Source organism: Camelus dromedarius, chromosome 11 (assembly GCF_036321535.1).
Source record: "Camelus dromedarius isolate mCamDro1 chromosome 11, mCamDro1.pat, whole genome shotgun sequence".
Taxonomy (NCBI): Eukaryota; Metazoa; Chordata; class Mammalia; order Artiodactyla; family Camelidae; genus Camelus; species Camelus dromedarius.
Genome location: NC_087446.1, coordinates 5540494 through 5558541, shown reverse-complemented (window position 1 = coordinate 5558541; position 18048 = coordinate 5540494). Strand labels below are relative to the sequence as shown.

General features: G+C 49.7%; 1 protein-coding gene across 1 annotated transcript in view; it reads right to left on the bottom strand.

The window, feature by feature from the left end:
- ARFGAP3 (ADP ribosylation factor GTPase activating protein 3) overlaps positions 1-18048 on the bottom strand; it is a 46225-nt gene that overhangs the window by 1176 nt on the left and 27001 nt on the right. Inside the window, exons 12-15 of the mRNA XM_031463389.2 lie at positions 13593-13724; positions 8788-8911; positions 7735-7825; positions 1320-1441 (exon numbers count right to left, since the gene is read on the bottom strand). Of these exons, the coding sequence (XP_031319249.1) occupies positions 1320-1441; positions 7735-7825; positions 8788-8911; positions 13593-13724 (469 nt within the window). The remainder of the gene's footprint in view (positions 1-1319; positions 1442-7734; positions 7826-8787; positions 8912-13592; positions 13725-18048) is intronic.

Genomic DNA, 18048 nt, shown 5'->3' with positions numbered 1-18048 from the left:
GGGCAAACCGGCGCCGAGGGTGCCAGGAACCGGAAGCATCCAGCCCCCGCCGCCCCGCGCTGTGGGTCGGGCTGAGGGGCACAAGGCCACGCGGGGAGCCCTCCAGGAGGCAGGTGTGAGGGGAGAGAGGAACCCATTTGGAGTCTGAACCCTGAAACTGGTTGCAGCAGCAACCTGACCTCTCTGTGCCTGTTTCTTCATCTGCACAAGGGGGAAGTAAAAGGGGACAAACTGTAAAACGGGGACAATCACCTCTAAGATAGGGGTGTCACCTCCTTGGAAGGACAGATGTGGCCTCAGCTGAACGAAGGGACATGCAAAGAGCTCGGTGAATTCTAACCAGAGGTTGTGTTACCAACAGTAGGAGCTGCAGGGCTGAGGAATCCTCCACGGTGGGGGCACCCTACACCTCGCCAGCCTGGGAGACCCCCTTAGAGGCACCCAAGTCCACGCTGATTGGGTCCTACCCCTATGGTCGTGTTTTACGTTAATAATCGCACACTAAAATCACTGGACGTGAGCAAGAAAGTTCACGAAACAAGCCTTCATAGAATCAGAGCCAGCCTTAAAGTGTCATTCACAAGCATGTTCCATCCTCGCCTCATTTAGAAGTTGGAAATACAACCTAAACACCCAACTCAGGCAATAGTTAAATACATTACACGTATTTTCACTCAACAGAATGTGGTTTCTGGGAGGGGAGGGTATAGCTCAAGTGGTATAGAGCATGCTCAGCATGCATGAGGTCCTGGGTTCAATCCCCAGTACCTCCTCTAAAAGAAAGTAAATAAATAAATAAAAAATAAATAAAATGACCTTACCTCCAAAAAATTAAAATAAAAAAAAAAAAGAATGTGGTTTCTGAAGAATTTTTAATTACGTAGAAGTGCTTGTAAAAAAACATCATGAAGAAAGAGAGAATATAAAACCGAATATACAATGTAATCCTTTAAAAATTTTAAACAGATATGCATAGAAATCTAGAATTAAAATAAACCAAAATACTAACAGAAGTTTTCCCCTGTGAAATGGGATTGTGGGTAATTATTTTCTTCTTAATATGTTTCAATATAGGACAAAAATAGATAATGATCATGACATTCCTGTAACAGTTCCTCTACAGTCATAAATTAGAAAATTTAAACAAACATGAAATTATCATTTCTGATTTTCTTGATGTCCTGGGTTACACTGTAGCAAACATATAAATCAATAATATAAAATCTAATTTTCCAGCAACTGAAGAGTGGTCCAAATCTCATTTTCAGAACTATGAACCCACCATCATGCTCTGTTAACGCCATCCCAGCTTCACTGACCTGAATTGAAGTCATGACTCCGTTAGCAAAGACGGAGAGCTTCCCAGCAACAGATCTCACCCCCTGCTTGAACTGGGCCATGTCGGGAGCCGTGGGCAGCACGCTCGTGAGGTTGTAGTTTCCTGCACACAGAGCACACGCTGACTCATCACTCTAGCTCAGCAACAGCACAGCCGGCGCCCCCTCCCCTCCTGCTTCCCACAAGCAGCCGCTGCGTTTAAGGGAAAAGGACCCTGCACTGGGTTTCAGCACCAGCCTGGCTACGAACCAGCTGCAAGACCTCATGTGAGAAGATGCAGTACTAGGTCTTCGGACTGTCACAGGTTCAAATGCTGGCACTGCCACTTCCAAGCTGTGTGCCTTTGGAGAGGTTTATTACCCTCTCTGGGCCCCTGTTTCCTCCAGGTGCTTAACACAAGACCTGACAGGTAAGTACTCAGTAAGTGGCAGATGGGCAGACACCTGTGGGTTTTGTGGGCTCAGCGTCCCTTCCCCTCTTTATGTAAAAGCCCTCCTCCCTTCCTCTGGGAAAAATCCCTTCCCTCGACCCCCCCAGCCGCGTGTGGACACGTGACCCGGAGCTGGCCAATCGGAGCCTTCCTGGGACTGCAGTATACTCAAGGGGGAGGAGCTGTTTGCTTGCTCCCTGGTTAACAGCGGGGATGAGTTATTGGCAGGGATGAGGCACCGCTGTAACTGGCTGTGATCAGGGCTGTCCCCCCTCCCACTGACTCTCAAGGAGGGAAGGAGGAAGCCTGTCGCGGCAGGAGAGAATGAGGCTCAGCCAGGGAGGTGAGCCAGCGTCAGGTGAGGCTGTTTGGAGGCTGTTAGCTGACTCTGAGCTCACTGCCAGTGCTCCAGGCCCGGGGGCTGACCCCTCACCTTTACTGAGGCTGGCGTCAGCTGGGTTTCTGTTGCTTAAGTTTTGGTTGTCCCAACACAGACATTAGCATGCTGAACCAACACAGGTGGAGTGTGTCACGTTATCACACATAAGGGGTCCCCAGAGCTGACAACCGGTCTTGCGTGGTGCACTTTTGTCACATAGTTATAATAAGGCTCGGAGACTTTGTGAGTGAATCCAAACCCTGCAGGTCCTCCAGGGAGCCAGCCCAGTTACCCCTTGGCTCCACACATGACCTGTTTACACCTGCCTGTCCCTTACGCAGTAGTAGTTCCTTCCAAGAACAAAATAGAAGGGACACCACCCAGAAAAGACAGTGATTGCCCACAGTGCTGTTCCCATGCCAACCATGCAGGAGGGGCCCCAGGTGTGGGTTCTTGCCTCTTTGCCTCCCCCCTGATTTTTTCAAGTTCTGTAGCCCTTTGCCAATGACGGAGCGGCAGCCCAGCCCAGTGACAGGACTTGGGTTCAAATCTCAGCATAGCGGTGTTGCCAGCCTGCAAAATGGGTCTTGGAGGAAACAAGGAGCTAGTGTGAGATCCTGAGTGCAGAGGGCCAGCATCACAGCTGCTCTATTATTTGGAGGGGTCCAGAGTGGCCAGGGAGATGTGGACCAGAGGTCAGCAGGGTGACCTCAGCAGAAGCACCTCACTTATGAGTTTCCAGCTTGAGAAATGTTTAAAGAGAGCACAGCTGAGGCAGGACGGTTATGGGACCACGATCCCTCACCAACTACATTCAGTCCCCAGGTGCTCCAAGTGCCCACATCATTCCTCTCCTCCTCGTCTCTCTACAGGATCCCCAATTTCTAAACCTTACAACAAGATGTGTCCCAGTGACAGAGTTCTGGTGAATGGGATGTAAGCAGAAACGCCTTGCAGAGCTGGGGCATGCCCTTTTCCTTCCTTCTTCCCCCTTCCTGCTAGCAGGGATACAGATGTGATGGCTAGAGCCAGAGCAACCATATTGGGCATGAGGTGAGATAGAGAATGGAGGTCATGAGCAACAAGATGAAAGGGGCCTGGCACCTTGGCCCCAGGGAACACAGCTCCCCAGAATCTGTGACCGAGAAACAAATTTGGACCTGATTTAGCCTCTGCGATCATGCAGCTTCATTCCTTCCTTAATCCTCACTAACAGTCTAAGCTCCTGGGGGTATGATGCGTGGCAACTCCTAGAGGAGGTGACAGGTCCCCAGCAAGGCGGTGCCCTCCCAACCGCCCCTGCAGCTCTGCTGCCCCGGGCTTGATGGCTCCAAACTTGAGAAAACTGACTGAAGATCTCCTGATCTTTGCAAAGTCTCCTCCTTTGGTATCCGGGCGCTGTGTCTCCTCTGAGGCTGCCCGGGGCAGCGGACAGGAAAGGACAGGCGGCAGTAGTTAAAGGCTGTCCAAGTGTGCCCAGGCTACACAATGGGCTCCAGGAAATGACAGCTCAAGCCACTTTCTCAGAAGAGGCTCCTTGACCCATGAACTAGTCAGGTACCCCATGACAGCCACAGGGGGTCTGGTGCAGAGAACAACACAGACCTGCTTTTCCAGAGCTCATCGCCCACTGGGGAAGTCACACCCACAACTGGCAGCACTGCCTGAGCCAGAGGCAGTGGGATCAGGAGCCAACGGGCCTGAGCGTCCTGCGGAGGCTTACACACCCACTGGCAGCGGGAGGCTGGGAAGGAGAGGAATTAAGGACGACTCCCAGGTTTCTGGCTCGAGTTACCAGGAAGATGGAGAGTCCCTTCTCCAGACAGGCCCTGGGGAGAGGGAGGGCAGGCCCAGGGCAGGGGAAGCAGAGCCATGCGGTGCTCAGGGTTAATGTGGAGGCCCTGTGTCTGTCTAGAAGGCCAGGTGACACTCTGCCCCATGTGGGTAGGCAGGCTGTCTGCTCGTCACAGGCACTGGGGATTCAGGCCCATAAGGCCACCTCCCACTTGGAGCTTCCACGGCCACCACATAGGGAAGGAAACAAGAACTTGCACACTGGCTTTTAAAGCTCCAGCTGGAAGAGGAACACAGGGCCTGTGCACCTGTCACTGGCCACGTGGCATCAGAGTTGGTGGAAAGTACATCCTTGTCTGTGTTGGAAGAGGAGCTGGCGCGGTGGGGACCATGGTTCCAGCGCTTAGCCTGATGGAGGGGCCCACTGACCAGTGCCCCGGCTCCGGGAGCTCAGCGGGTGCCCCAGTTCATTCATTACCCATCCATTCACTCCCTCAGCTCCCCCAAGGGCTTCCTCTGCATCAGGCACTGCTGGGCACACAGGGTCCAGAGGTGAGAAGGGACAGGTCCCACCCTTGAAGGGCTCAGGTCCAGTCTGAGGAGACGGTCATCAGACGGCATCACGCCCACTGGATGGAGCAGAAGGGCGGTGGCAGTGCGCAAAGGGAACCTAACCTGGTAAACAGTAAGATATGAGCCTGGAAAGGCCAACAGGGGCCACAGTCCGGCAAAGTGGAGCCGGCGGAGGAGCTGCACTCCAGCCTGGGGGGAGGATTTAAAACTCAGGACGACTGGGCTGGGCTTTGAAAGATCGCCTGCGGAGGTGGGCTCAGTGGGAGCCCAGCCCGGAGGCAGGAGGAAGGCCTGGCCTGAGGGAGGGCCAGAGCGCCCAGTGAGGACGCTGGCAGAGCCTGGGACAACCCCCAGGTGTTCAAACACTGAGTTTAACAGAACATCATGTACCAACGTCCCTGAAATGGAACAAACCAAAAGAAGGAGGGTTTCCAAGATGACACGAATGACAAGCGTAACGTGGAACCAAAGTGCTGCCGTGGCTGCCTTTCTCGGGCTCAGACTGATGAGACGGCGTCTGTGTGACTGAGCCTGGTTGGAGATGCCACCACACAGCTGTGACGTGTGACAAACACACGCAGCAAATAACCAAACAACACTGCCTGACGGCACACTGAGGTCAGTGCTTTGGAGGCCTCATTCCTGGACTCTGGGCCAGAGCAGTGAGGAAAGGAGAGCGTGGCCAGGTGCCTTGAGGGGCCCTCGAGATCCAGGGACAACAGCAAATAGGCCATGGAGCCCCCACGATGCTGGGGCAGTGAGGGTGGAGCCCGAACAGGGGCATCTACAGCATCCTGGCTTTTCTGGGTGAGCATGGTCTGATCCTAATGACCAGAGTGGTTTTCCGGAAAGAAATACACCGAGAGGGGAGCTGGGGTTTAAGCTTCTCTGTTCCAACATTGCTCTCACAAAGCTACCTCTGCTCTGTCACCTGGCACCCTCTGAGGCAGTACCCAGTACTCACTGTTTCTCAGTCCCTCCCCGCAAGACCCTGAAAGGGTATGGCCCTTGAGAAAGGCACGGTTGAACTCGCCCCCAGGAAGGATTTCACTTCATCAGGGGGCATTTCTGATTTGGAACCATCCTTCCCCCAACCCCAAAGAAATTATAAAGGTATCCCATGATCTGCCCAGTGGCATTGATACGGCACAGATGGGGAAACATTCTCAGATAAGGGATACAGAATACTCTCCTACAACCGGCTTTTGCTCTTTGCTGAAAAGGACTCTAAATAAAATGTAAATATTTAATGAGAGTTGTTCAATGCTCTTACATTTAGAGCAGTTATTAAAGGCATCTGATGAGAGATGCAGATGGAGGGTAATCGTGGTCTGAACCATCCGGGCTTGGAATGGAGGTGCTGTGAGCAGCAGAACACGGGCCAGCTGGGGAGGGGCTGAGGGCCCTGGGTGGCCTCACACCCCAGGGTGTCCTGGATCAGCCTCGCACACCAGGGTGTCCTTATCCAGGACAGGAGCTTGTCTGGGACCCATATAGGGAAAAAAAAAAATTAATGGATCTTTGTTCTCTGAAAGAGGGCAGGAAGGTAAACACAGGCAGCGGCAACCTCCTTTAACAATTGGAAAGGCCACTTGCTTAACCTCTAGGAGGTTTTTTTTAAACAAACAATAATGTGCCAGAGCGAAACTTCTAACAACTTGAATTACAAACACACACGTGGCAGGGGGTGAACCTGTTACGTTCTCTGGACTGACCTTCCCCCTGTGCCAGGGGACCCTGCGTGCAAGCGGGGTCGAGGTGGGGCTTCAGGGAGACCTCTGCAGGGGCTGAGCACCCCCTACTGGGCAGGTCACACAAGGGAGTCATCCTGACAGGAGGTCAGGACACTGAGAGTTCCAGATGAGAACACAAGTCCATGAGCCACATCTGCCCCCGCCCACCCCAGCGCAGGAAACACCCAGTCAGAAAGCCGCCCCTCCTGCTCGAGGCCTGAGGGTGAAGCACGGGATGCTCCTGGCCCAGAGGGCAGCACCCAGCACTGGCCCTGGGCCCCGCCTGTGGCTAGAAAGCTCCCTCTCACTGTGGCACCCAAGGGCCACGTGTGTCTTGCAATGTCCCCCAAACTCCAACACAGACGGCCCCAACCCCTTGGGCTGATCCCGTGACCTGCTCTGTTGACGCTGCTTCTGTCTGGGCTCAGAAAGCAGTTGTTCTTTGTGGCTGCAAGGCCAAGTGGCTGCGCATGTGGGTCACTCTAAGCCCAGGCCCAGCTCCTCCAGGGCTGCAAACAAGGAGAGGGAAGGTGGTCCTGGGCCTTGAAGGCCTTGGAGATCTAACCCCGTGGGCTCTCCTGCTGACAAGTGGGCTCCTGAAATGGCTGCAGAGGACCCTGCTCCTTTAGTGCCAGCTGTGACACAAGAGGGACCTCTGTCAGGACAACTTCCCCCTCCAGCAGGGGACGCTCAGCCCCTGTGGAGGGCTGCCTGCCCCTTTCCCCCTGTCCTGACTGAGGCTCGAGTGGGGCTGGAACATGGCTGCCCTACGGCTCAGGGACAGAGGCCCAAGCAGAGAGGGGCACGGTTCCAGGCATCCCTGACGGGCCTGTGCGATGAGGCTCACTCCTGGGGGCCCCCAGGCATCTCCTCATCGGGGTCTGGACCCTGCTCTCCACCTGCCCATTTCCTAAGCCCCACTGTGTCTCCCCAAGAAGGTGGAGGCTGGGGGAGTCACCTATTCTATCTGCTCTGCCTACCACTGCCATGTGCCAGACCCCTAGGTGGCACTTTACATAAAGCACCGCATTTATGCTCCAGTACAAGCTGGTGAGGTAGGTATTGTTCACCCACTATACAGAGGAGGAGACTGAGGCTAAAAGAGACCTGAAATACTCCAGGCGTCACAGTTAGGGTTGGGCAGTGTCACAGGAGCCCAGAGCTGTCACCTCCAGGGCTATGACAGCACACCAATCAGACACCAGGTTCACACCATGCTCGGAAATGCCCAGCTATGACCATGTTTCAGGAGGATGACCTGCCAGGTAACTCTGGGGAGGCTGCTCACATTTCACGACTTAAGTCTCTTCACGAACGAAGACTGAAATAATAACTTCCACTCTGCCTGACTTACAGAGGTGATGAGCCATCAAATAATGGCTGCTAATAATCTTGGAAAAGTAAGAAGTCCTATCCAGAGACAACATATGCATGCCACAGGCGTGCCGGAGACCGACACTGTGAGCCCCCGCCGCTGCCCCCATTACCTGCGGTCTGCTTCCTCTGCTCGTCGAACAGATCCGCTGAACTGATGGACGAACTTGCCGAAAGCCTCTCCAGACGAGCCCTGGTTTCATACTAGAGGGGACCAGGGAAAGGAAACATTAGGCTCCAAAAACCATGAGCAATTTTGCAAAGAATCACTGAGGAGCCACAACAGCCAGGCTGGGGGCTGGCATGATACTCGGGTTGTGAGCAGACAGATCAACAGGAATGCCAGGGCCAAGGACGGCCAGGGGTGCGGGCGAGAGTGACATCTCTGTCACGGTGCTCCTCTCACCCAGATGCCAGGAGGCCACTCCATGAAGCAAGCTCTCAACAGACATTATGCTATTTTGTAACTGAACTTGAATGTTGTCAACTTTAAAACAAGGCACATATTAGGGGGTGGAGAATAGGCAAGTGGCAACTCTGAAGACTCTCAAAGTGCTTGTGGAGGTTCTACAGCCACAAAACAAAATCAGTTCACCTCAGATTCTCTATACTGTGCTGGAAGCCTGGTGATGACACGTATCTCTAAGAGTTTTGCATGAGCACGCTAGTGCTTCTGCATTAGGAGGAAAACTTACAGCTCTCCATCTCCATTTGAGTCTTACTGCTTAGCCGGGCTCCACTAAGATACGCTCATTAACATTTCTGAGAAAAGAGGCAACTACTGAAAAGAAATTGATCCACCTTCAAGAAATATATCTATATACTTCATTTAACTACGGTCACAAAACTACAAGGAAAATTTCAGCTGTATCAAAAATTGCCTGAAATTTATTCAGAAGATATTGAATGGATTCAGAACACTGAGAAAGGAATAAGAGAACATGAGACATAGTCCCCACCTTCCAATCACTCCTCTAGCTGGAGCAGCAAAGTGGGGTGAATAGTCAGTAGGACCTGGGTGTGAGGCTTGGCTCCACACTTGGGGCCAGGGGTCCCCTGCAGCCTGAGTCCGTCTCACTCAGCATCCAGCACCTCCTCCCTACCTCCCTCAGCCCTGCTTGCTTCCTGCTCCGTGGGGCCCCCACGGAAACCTTCTGGACACTTACATCAGCTTGGGCTTGTCTTCCAAAGTACATATCTGAGGAAATGGCTTTGACATTGCCAAACTTCTTCTGGGCCTCATCTGTATTTTCAACTGGCTCATAGTCTGGCTTGCGGCGAGCAGTAGGTCTACAGTTAGAAACAGCCGAGACAGAAATGACATCAGTAAGACAGCGGGACAGGAGTTTCCTCCCATCATCCCCCTGTAGAGAACACTGGTTTTGACAATCAGCCACAGTGGAGAATGCCCCTGTGGGAGTCCAGGAGTCCGGCAGAGAGGTTCCAGCACTGTAGGAGCAAAAAATCCAAGACTGGATGCATTAATCAGGCTAAGAGGAACAGTTTCACTCCTCCTCCAGGGCAGCACAGCTCAGTGCCAAGAGAGATCCACCTGGCTTGCAATTTCTCCCGTGGGTGAGCGGGTGCCCGGTTTCCCCAGGTGTGTGGGACACTGCCAAGGATGCCCACTTCTTTCTCATCCCACCCAGAATACTGAGGTGATCTGCACAGCTTAGGGGCTGGGAGAGGCTGGAAGCACAGCAGCCAGCGCTCAGAACTCATTAAAGGCACGCGGATTCTACTAACCACTTCCTGGACTCCACTGGGTACACTTTGCCTGTGGAGCCCCCAGCTGGCCCATGGGTGCCCTCCAATGCTCTGCATGCCTCACGCATGCACAGCCCCCATAGCTGGCTCCCTGCACATGCCCCCACAGATGGTAAGTGCAAGCCTTTGCAGACAGCTAGTGAGCATGTGCAGAAAGCCAACCTGACTCTGTGGAGTTGGCAGAAAGCACACAAACTTGAGCATTTCAGGGCACCATCCTAGGGAAAGCAAGCAGGAGGCTCTCAGCACCTGGCCCTGCTTTGTGGGATTGAGGGAAGACATACCATCTTAAGAATTCACCCTCCCCCCAAAATACTAAGAAGTGTGGAGTGAGTGCATCCATAGAAAATGTCTGAGACAGCCTCAGCATCTCTGGCAGGGCTCACTATTGAAAGTATTTCTCAAAGCCAGGCAGTAAAGACTGGAGGAGGGGACTGCCCCTTAAAATGCAAAGACAGCAACACAAGACTCCAAGGAACATGAAAAATCAAGGAAACATGATACCACAAAGGGAAGCAATAATTTTCCACTAATTGACCCCAAAGAATTGCCTGACAAAAAATTCAGAATTATTGTTTTAAGGAAGCTCATCAACCTACAAGAACACAGATGGACAACTCAGTGAAATCAGGAACAGAATACACAGACAAAATGAGACGTTCAACATAGAGACAGAAAAAAATAAATAAATAAAAGAACCAAACAGAAACTCCGGAGCTAAAGAATACAATGAAGAAATGAAAAGATGCAATAGAACACATCAACAACAGACTTAATCAAGCAGAAGAAAGAATCTGTGAACTTGCAGACAAGCCATTTGAAATTATCTGGTAAGAGGAGAAATAAGAAAAGAAAAGAAAAACAGTGAAGCAGCCTATGTGAAAGAAAGAAAACAATTACACATTATGGGATTCCCAGAAGGAGAAGAGAGGAAGAAAGGGGCAGAAAGCTTATTTAAAGAAACAGTAGCTGAAAACTTCCTAAATCTGAAGAGAGACATGGACATCCAGGTACAGGAAACTCATAGGTCCCCAGACAGTTTCAACCTAAAGAAGTCTTCACCAAGACACATATAACGAAACTGTCAAAAATCAAAGGCAAAGAGAATTTTGATAGCAGCAAGAAAAAGAAATGCATTCCATACGATGGAACCCCTGTAAGGCTATAAGTAGATTTCTCAGCAGAAACCTTGCAGGCCAGAAGATAGTGGGATGATATATTCAAAGTGCTGGAAACACAAAAACAAAAACAACTGCCAGCCACCAGCCTTGTCTTATAGGAAATGCTACAAGGATTTCTTCAAGCTGAAATGAAAGGATGCTAATTAGTAACACGAAAGCACACGAAAGTATAAAACTCACTGGTAAAGGTTAAGTATGTAATCAAACTCAGAATACTCTAATTCTGTAACAGAGTTGTTAAATCACTTAAATCTAGTATAAAGGTTAAAAGACAAAAGTGGTAAAAATAACTATAGCTACAATGATCTGTTAGTGGACACACGACATAAACATGTAAATTATGACATCAGGGACATCAAATTCAGGGGAGAAGAGTTAAAGAGTAGAGTTTTGAATGCAATCTAAGTTAAGCTGTCATCAGCTTAAAACACACTGCTGTAACTGTAAGGTGTTTCATGTAAGCCTCATGGTAACCACAAGGCAAGAACCTATAGTGGATCCACTGTGGAAAATCATCAAATCACGAAGGAAGACAGCAAGAGAGGAAGAAAGGATCAGAAGGACTACAGAACAGCCAGACAACAGTGACTGAGAGAGCAGCAGTACATCCTTACCCATCAGCAATTACTTTAAATATAAATAGATTAAATTCTCCAATCAAGACACAGTATCTGAACAGATTAAAAAAAATAAACAAGATACAACTACATGCTGCCTATGAGAGACTCACTTCAGCTTTAGGGCTAAGAGTGAAGAGATGGAAAAAAGATATTCCACATAAATGGAAACCAAAACATGTGTGTATCAGCCAAAACAGATTTTAAGTCACAAACTGTGACAAAGACAAAAGTCATTACAGAATGATTAGGGGGTCAATTTATCAAAAGGATATAACAATTGTAAACATTTATGCACCCAACACAGGAGCACCCAAATATTAAGCAAATATTAACAGATCCAAAGGGAGAAAATGTGCTGCAGCAGTAACAGGGGACTTCAATGCCCGACTTTCAACAGTGGGCAGATCACCCAGAGAGAAAGTCAATACGGAAAACTGGACTTGAACCAAATGGATCAGCAGACACATTCAGTGCATTCCATCCAACAGCAGCAGAGCACATTCTCAAGTGCACTGAGAACATTCTCCAGGATAAATCAGATGCTAGGTCACAAACAAATCTGAAGCATGTTAGGTCTTAGCAAATGTAAGAAGGCTGAAATCACAGTAAGTGTCTTTTCCAACCACAATGGTACGGAAATAGGAACCGACAGCAGGAGGAAAAGCGGCAAGTTCACAAGCATGAAATTCAGCAGCGCACTCGCGGGCAGCTGAAGGGCCAAAGCGGAAATCGAAAGGGAAACCAAAGGACATCTTAAAACAAATGAAAATGGAAGCACTTAAGAGATACAGCAAAAGCAGTTCTAAGAGGGAACTTTACGGCCAACAGGCACATGAAATGGGGCTCAACATCACTAATCATCAGATAAATGCAAATCAAAAGCCCAATGAGATATTACCTCACACCCATTAAAATGGCTATTATCAAAAAACCCACAAAAAACAAGAGATAAGTGTTGGTGAGGACTGGAGAAAAGGGAACCTTTGTACACCACTGGTGGGAATGGAAATTAGTACAGCCATATGGAAAACAGTACAGAGGTTTGCCAAAAAAATAAAAATAGAGCTACCATATGATCCAGTAATCCCACTTCTGGGTATATATCCGAAGGAAACAAAATCAGTATCTTGAAGAGATCTCTGCACTCCTATGTTCATGGCCGCATTATTCACAGCAGCCACAATATGGAAACAACCTAAGTGCCTATCGGTGGTGAATGGATAAAGAAAATTTGATATATATACATTCATACATACATATACAACGGAATAATATTCTGCTACAAGAAAGGAGGAAACCCTGCCACCTGCGACAGCACGGATGAGACTGGAGGGCACTGCACTACAGGAAGCCAGACAGAGGAAGACAAACATTGTATGTCCTCACTTATAAGTGGAATCTAAAAATTTTTTAAAAGTTGAACTCAGAGAAACAGAGAGTAGACTGGTGGTTCCAAGGGGCTGGGGGGTAGAGGAAATGGGCAGATGTTGGTCAAAGGGAACAAACGTTCATTTATCAGGTGAATGAGTTCTGGGGATCTAAGGTACAGCCTGGTGACCACAGTCAATGATCCTGTAGTGCATACTCGAGCTGTCGGAAGAGAGTAGATCTTAAGGGTTCTCAGCACAAAAAACAAAAGCCAACAAACAAAAATAGCCAAAATAGATTAAACTGATTTGAGGTAAGGCAAATGCATTTCTCATTTATAATGTATGCACATGCCATTTTACTTTTTAAAAAGCAACAGCAGGAGTCTTGTAAAAGGATTTCAGGCCACTTTAAAAAGCCTGAAATTTTTAATTAAAAAAGTGAATAAATATCCAAACCACACAACATTTGAAGGAATTTTCCCATTTAAAATAGGCCTGTTACTTCACTCTGCAGGTCCATGGACCAATTAGTAAATGGTGAACACGTTGTGATGCGTGTAAGACACTGCTCCACAGGAGGCAGGACACAAAATGAGGAGGATGACGGAATATTCCAGTTACCCAGGACAATCGCAGGTTACACCTGTTGTCCCAACGTATGGGCAGTGTCCCCTGCACTCTCAGAGGGTGGGACAATGCTTTACACAGTCCTCCATCATAATCACCAAATACTGGAGACGGTTCTCCGAAAGGTAGATAGATAAACAGACTCCAAGTTACAGAGGAATGAGCGCAGCGAGCTGAGGAGTCTCGCGTGCGCTCAGAGGAGCCAGAGGAGCCCGCCCCACGGGGCCAGGCACCGCGCGACTCCAACTACATGACATTCTGGGAAAGGCAAACAGTGAGGTCAGAAAACAGACCAGGGCGCGAACAATACTCTTGGAGGAGTAGAACATGGTCACTCACTGGTCCTGGAGAACCCCCTAGGGACGCACAGACTCCCCATCCACAGCCCCATGGCCCTGGCTCCTACCTGTCTGCACAGCCTGTGGTTTTCAGAACTGTGTCCGTGTCTCTGATGGCCTCTTTTTTCCAATAGGAATCTGAACTGTCATCCCAGCTAGAGAAAGAACTGCTCCTTAACTCCACTGGCTCATCGAAGTACCTGTGAGAGAGAGCGTGACAGTGACTCTGCAGGACCTTACTGATGTCCACCCACATCCGGGATATGGGTACTGCACTTCCCCGCCCCCCTGAAGTTGGGGGCAGACATATGATCTGGCCAACGTAACGGGAGCAGACACAAGGCAAGTCACTTCCAAGTCCTTTCAAGTGCCCAGTCCTCCCTCCCCTTGCCTCCTGGAAGAGGTCGTGTTTCCCAGGTGCTGCAGCCTCGGGCAGGTGAAACTGCCATCCATCTGGACAGTCAAGGTGCCACCAGAAGGACAGGCAATCTGGCAAATCGCCTGCACCCTCAGCTGACTTTGGTGAACAGGATATAAGCCATCGCTGTGTTAAGCCTTTAAGATGGTGGGGGGACACTTATCGCTGCTGCATAACCTAGCCTATCCCAACAGCACATGACATCTTCGAGCGTCACCCATTACAGGTTACTCAGTCATAAATAATGCTGTGGGGCCTGGAGAACTGTCCCCACCTGAGGAGCTTCTTGTTGGCAGTCCTGCCCCGTTAGCCACAGTGTAAGGCACCACTCCTAACAGTAGCTACCACTTAGTGTAAGTGGTGCTTATCAGCCTCCTCCTGGACTCAGACACAGAGCTCCGGTTGCTGGTCCCTGGACCAGCCTGCAGATGCTCACTCAGCCTAGAGCTTGAGGTGAACTTGGTCAAAGCATCTCAGGGGAGAAGCTGGCCTTCTGGGCGGTTTACACTTTCATTAGCTGAGCACCACTGAGCAGGACATTGCTCAGAGAGCAGAACTCAGTGGCAGCTTTTGGTCTTGTGAGGCAGGAGGAAAAAAACCTTGACCAAGAGCAGCAGGGTTTGCCTGGAACGGGACAGAGACTGACGGGCGAGGCAGATGTGCCAGAGCCCTAATAGCAAGAGCCATCTCAGAATTCATGTCAACTTAGGATGGAGAAGGCCCGGCCAGACATGCACTCCTTATGAAGACGGTTCGAGAGGTTCAGAAGAGAGAGGCAGATTCCAGATTCCGATGCTCAGGTCTTAGGAAAGGAAAAATGATGGAGGAGAAGGTGGAGGCTTTCAAAAGTGTCACCGGGCTTTCTGCAGAGATTAAGAACAGAGGCACACAGGAAACAAGGTGAGCACCAAGCTCCGAGGCCACGAGGAGGTCACATTCAAAGATGGAAGGCCTGGGCTGTCAGGGGGGCTCGTGATCAAAGGTGGACACAGGAAGGTGGCAGGAAGCTGTAAGAATAGGCCAGGGACCCAGATGAGCTAAGACTGGGGGGTTGGGAATAAGAATAAATACACTTTTTTTTTTCTCGCAGGAAAACAAAGGGGGGTGGATAAACTTGTTGGAAGCAGATGGCATGACTCTATATGGATAATAGAAAAAAACCAGAATTTCCAAATGTGGTTTCTGCCTTCTCTGGTGAGGAGGTCATTAGGAACAAATCTTGTTACGCTAGCCTTCTCTCCCCAAGAAGGGAAACAGGCAGTGTTCAAAGTACATCTGGATTCCAGCTAGAAAATGACCAGGCTCTCCGGGGGCTGACCGGTGGATGAGCCCTGAGCCACAGGCTCTGCTTGGAGGAAAAGAGACGAACAAGCCCTGTGCAGAGAAGAGACCAGGACAACAAAGAGGCTTGGGGTCACATCTGAGAACGAAGTTTTGAAGGATATGGCGCACATACTGGCCTGCAAAGCTACCTTCAAATATTTGAGGGACATATTTGTAAGGGCCCAAGTGGAAGAACCAAGACCAGTTCTATGAGGAATTTTAAAACTACTTAATAAGCACCTATGAGGGCTCAGGGACTCCTCCACTGGGTGAGGACGTGTGGCAAGGAGACATACCCAGTCCCTGCTCACGTGGGGATGGCTGATCTCAGCTCAGAAACCCAAGGAGACGTGTAAGCATAAGACAGCGCTTCCCCCGGAGCTGCCCGTGGACTGAACGGCTGCCTCAGGGAGGAGGAGTGAGAGGGGGCTGCGTGGTCCCCCGGAGGGCTCTGGCGGGGGCAAGCACTGGACAGGGGTGAGTCGAACTCCCTGGCTCTTCACAACTTGGAGGTACTGGGACTCAGGGTTTTTCCAATTTACTATCACTCTAAGGAAATATTCTTCATTCATATAAGCCAAAGGGTTTATCCTGGAATGTAGGGGCAACAGAATTTTTTATTTTTTTTTAATGATTGGGCAATTCAAAAATCAGGAGAGAGAAAGCCATTCTGTTAGGGTCCTGCTGATTAGCAGGAGCCCGTTACACAGGGTTCTCTGGGCTGCCGCGGGGTGGGGAGGGGGCGGGGAGGGCGTGGGTGCTCTTCCCCCCATTCACCCAGAGAGGCTCTCTGCTCTCACACCTTGTGGGAAGGACACAGCAGCTCACTGTGGAGCAGGCAGATGCCCAGCCAGGCCTCCAGATGCCCATGGGAAGGATGCGGTGAGGGTAGGGTGAGGATGGCTGTGGGGCACCTGCCTTTGCTCAGAAACACAACAGCTGACCTGGCTCTCTACATCTTTATTGACTTTTTTATGTTGCGATTTCTGGATCCTAGTCCTTAATGCTTTTCACTTTTATTTTCGCCCTCCCACTCTGTCTTCATCCAACCCTGAAGACATTCCTTGCAATCTCTTGCTAAGAGCACCCTGATATCACGTATCTGATTCATAGCTACAGACAACTGTGTATTCCCCACACCGGCTTTATAAGGCTGAACAAATTGTTCTAGTTTCATTATTTTGTACTACATATATAATTGCATTGTTTACATCCTGGAAATAATGGAACTCAATAACAACAACAACAAAAAACCCCAAAGATATGGTTGATCTTATTTTTAACAGAAACAGCACTCTTTCATAATTCATAATATTCAATTTCTAATGGGCTAATGAATAATTTGGAAGCCATGAGAGCTCTTCGTGGTATATGCCTGCTTCCCGAGTCCACGTTCATTTTACTTTATTTGTCAAAGTGAGTATTGTTCTGCCAACAGCGGTTACGACCCAGGAGGACCATCAGAGGCGTCTGCGTCCCTATCAGACAACCGCAGGTGAGGATAAATGACGCACCAGGGTCTCTGGCAGGAACCCGGTGTGTGTGGTCAACGTAAAAACTGCCACCTGCAATCTGGCTTCAAACCATAAATAATTATTTCATAGCAACAAAGGCCTCGAGGGCGAACTCCTCCGAAGGAGCTTTGGGGGCGGGAGTCTCCCGACAGGCAGGTGAGGTCCCCCCGGAGCCTGTCAGGGGCCTGGGGCGGGCGAGACGCACGGCCCGTCCTCACTGCAGTGGCCTCTCCTTCCAGCTCAGGGGTCGCAAAGCAGTAGCGATGGGACTTCCAACTTCCTCCCTCTACTCTCCTAAGCTCTCAGCTGCAGGAGTTGTGACGAATGAGCACCAAAATCATCAAAAAGGTTCTGTGGAGAAGCCAAGCAGGCGAGGGCAGACCCTGCACCACCAGGCGTTTCCTCCACCCAGACTCATCCCTTCACCGCGGGCGCACCTCTCAGGTGACCTGACACGCATGCAGCCTTCAAATCAAGTTAGACATCTAATTTTATCCTGAAGAAAATGAATTTAAATATTTTAAAAGGCATGATTTGGGAGTCACCTCTAAGGGACCTGAAACCTGCAGCGTTACACAGGTTACTGATGAGAGGGGAGCATACAGCCATCTCTGCCCCTGAGAGCACTGACGGGGAGCGCCTCTCAACCACTGACCTTTTTCGGTAAAATATTTGGATTGAAATAATGTGAAGCTAGGCTAGGAGAATGGTTTAAGGATAATTCTCTGTATTACAACTCCTTACCTTCGAACTTTGATAGGAGAATATATAATTTCACGATTAGAATCTAATTAAATAGTTAACATGTATTTGTATCTGCTTTGTATATGAAAATGTTTCAAGCCTGTATAATTATCAGGTAACAGTGAGGCCCTTTGGGATGTGAGTGATGGTGTCTCTTGTAAGGACCGCCCATTTACTGACAGGCACACATTCAATTTTCTTAAACTGCAAATTTGCAGGTGGCCTTCAATGTGGTTAACTTAAGTATCTAACAATAGTAATGAAACATTTAGACTGAGTCACATGTCTCTTGAACTGAGTTTCGATATAATAACAGCTGAACATGACGTGAATCATACATAGTCAAGCACTATTCCGAAAGCTCTGTATGGTTTAACTCACTTAACCCGCACACAGCCCTGTGAGGTTGATACTGCTGGTGTCCCTGACTTACAGAGGAGGAAGCTGCCGCACAGAGAGGCTGAACAGCTGGGCCAAGGTCACACAGTCACTAAGTGGCACAGCCAGGCTTCAAATCCAGGCCAC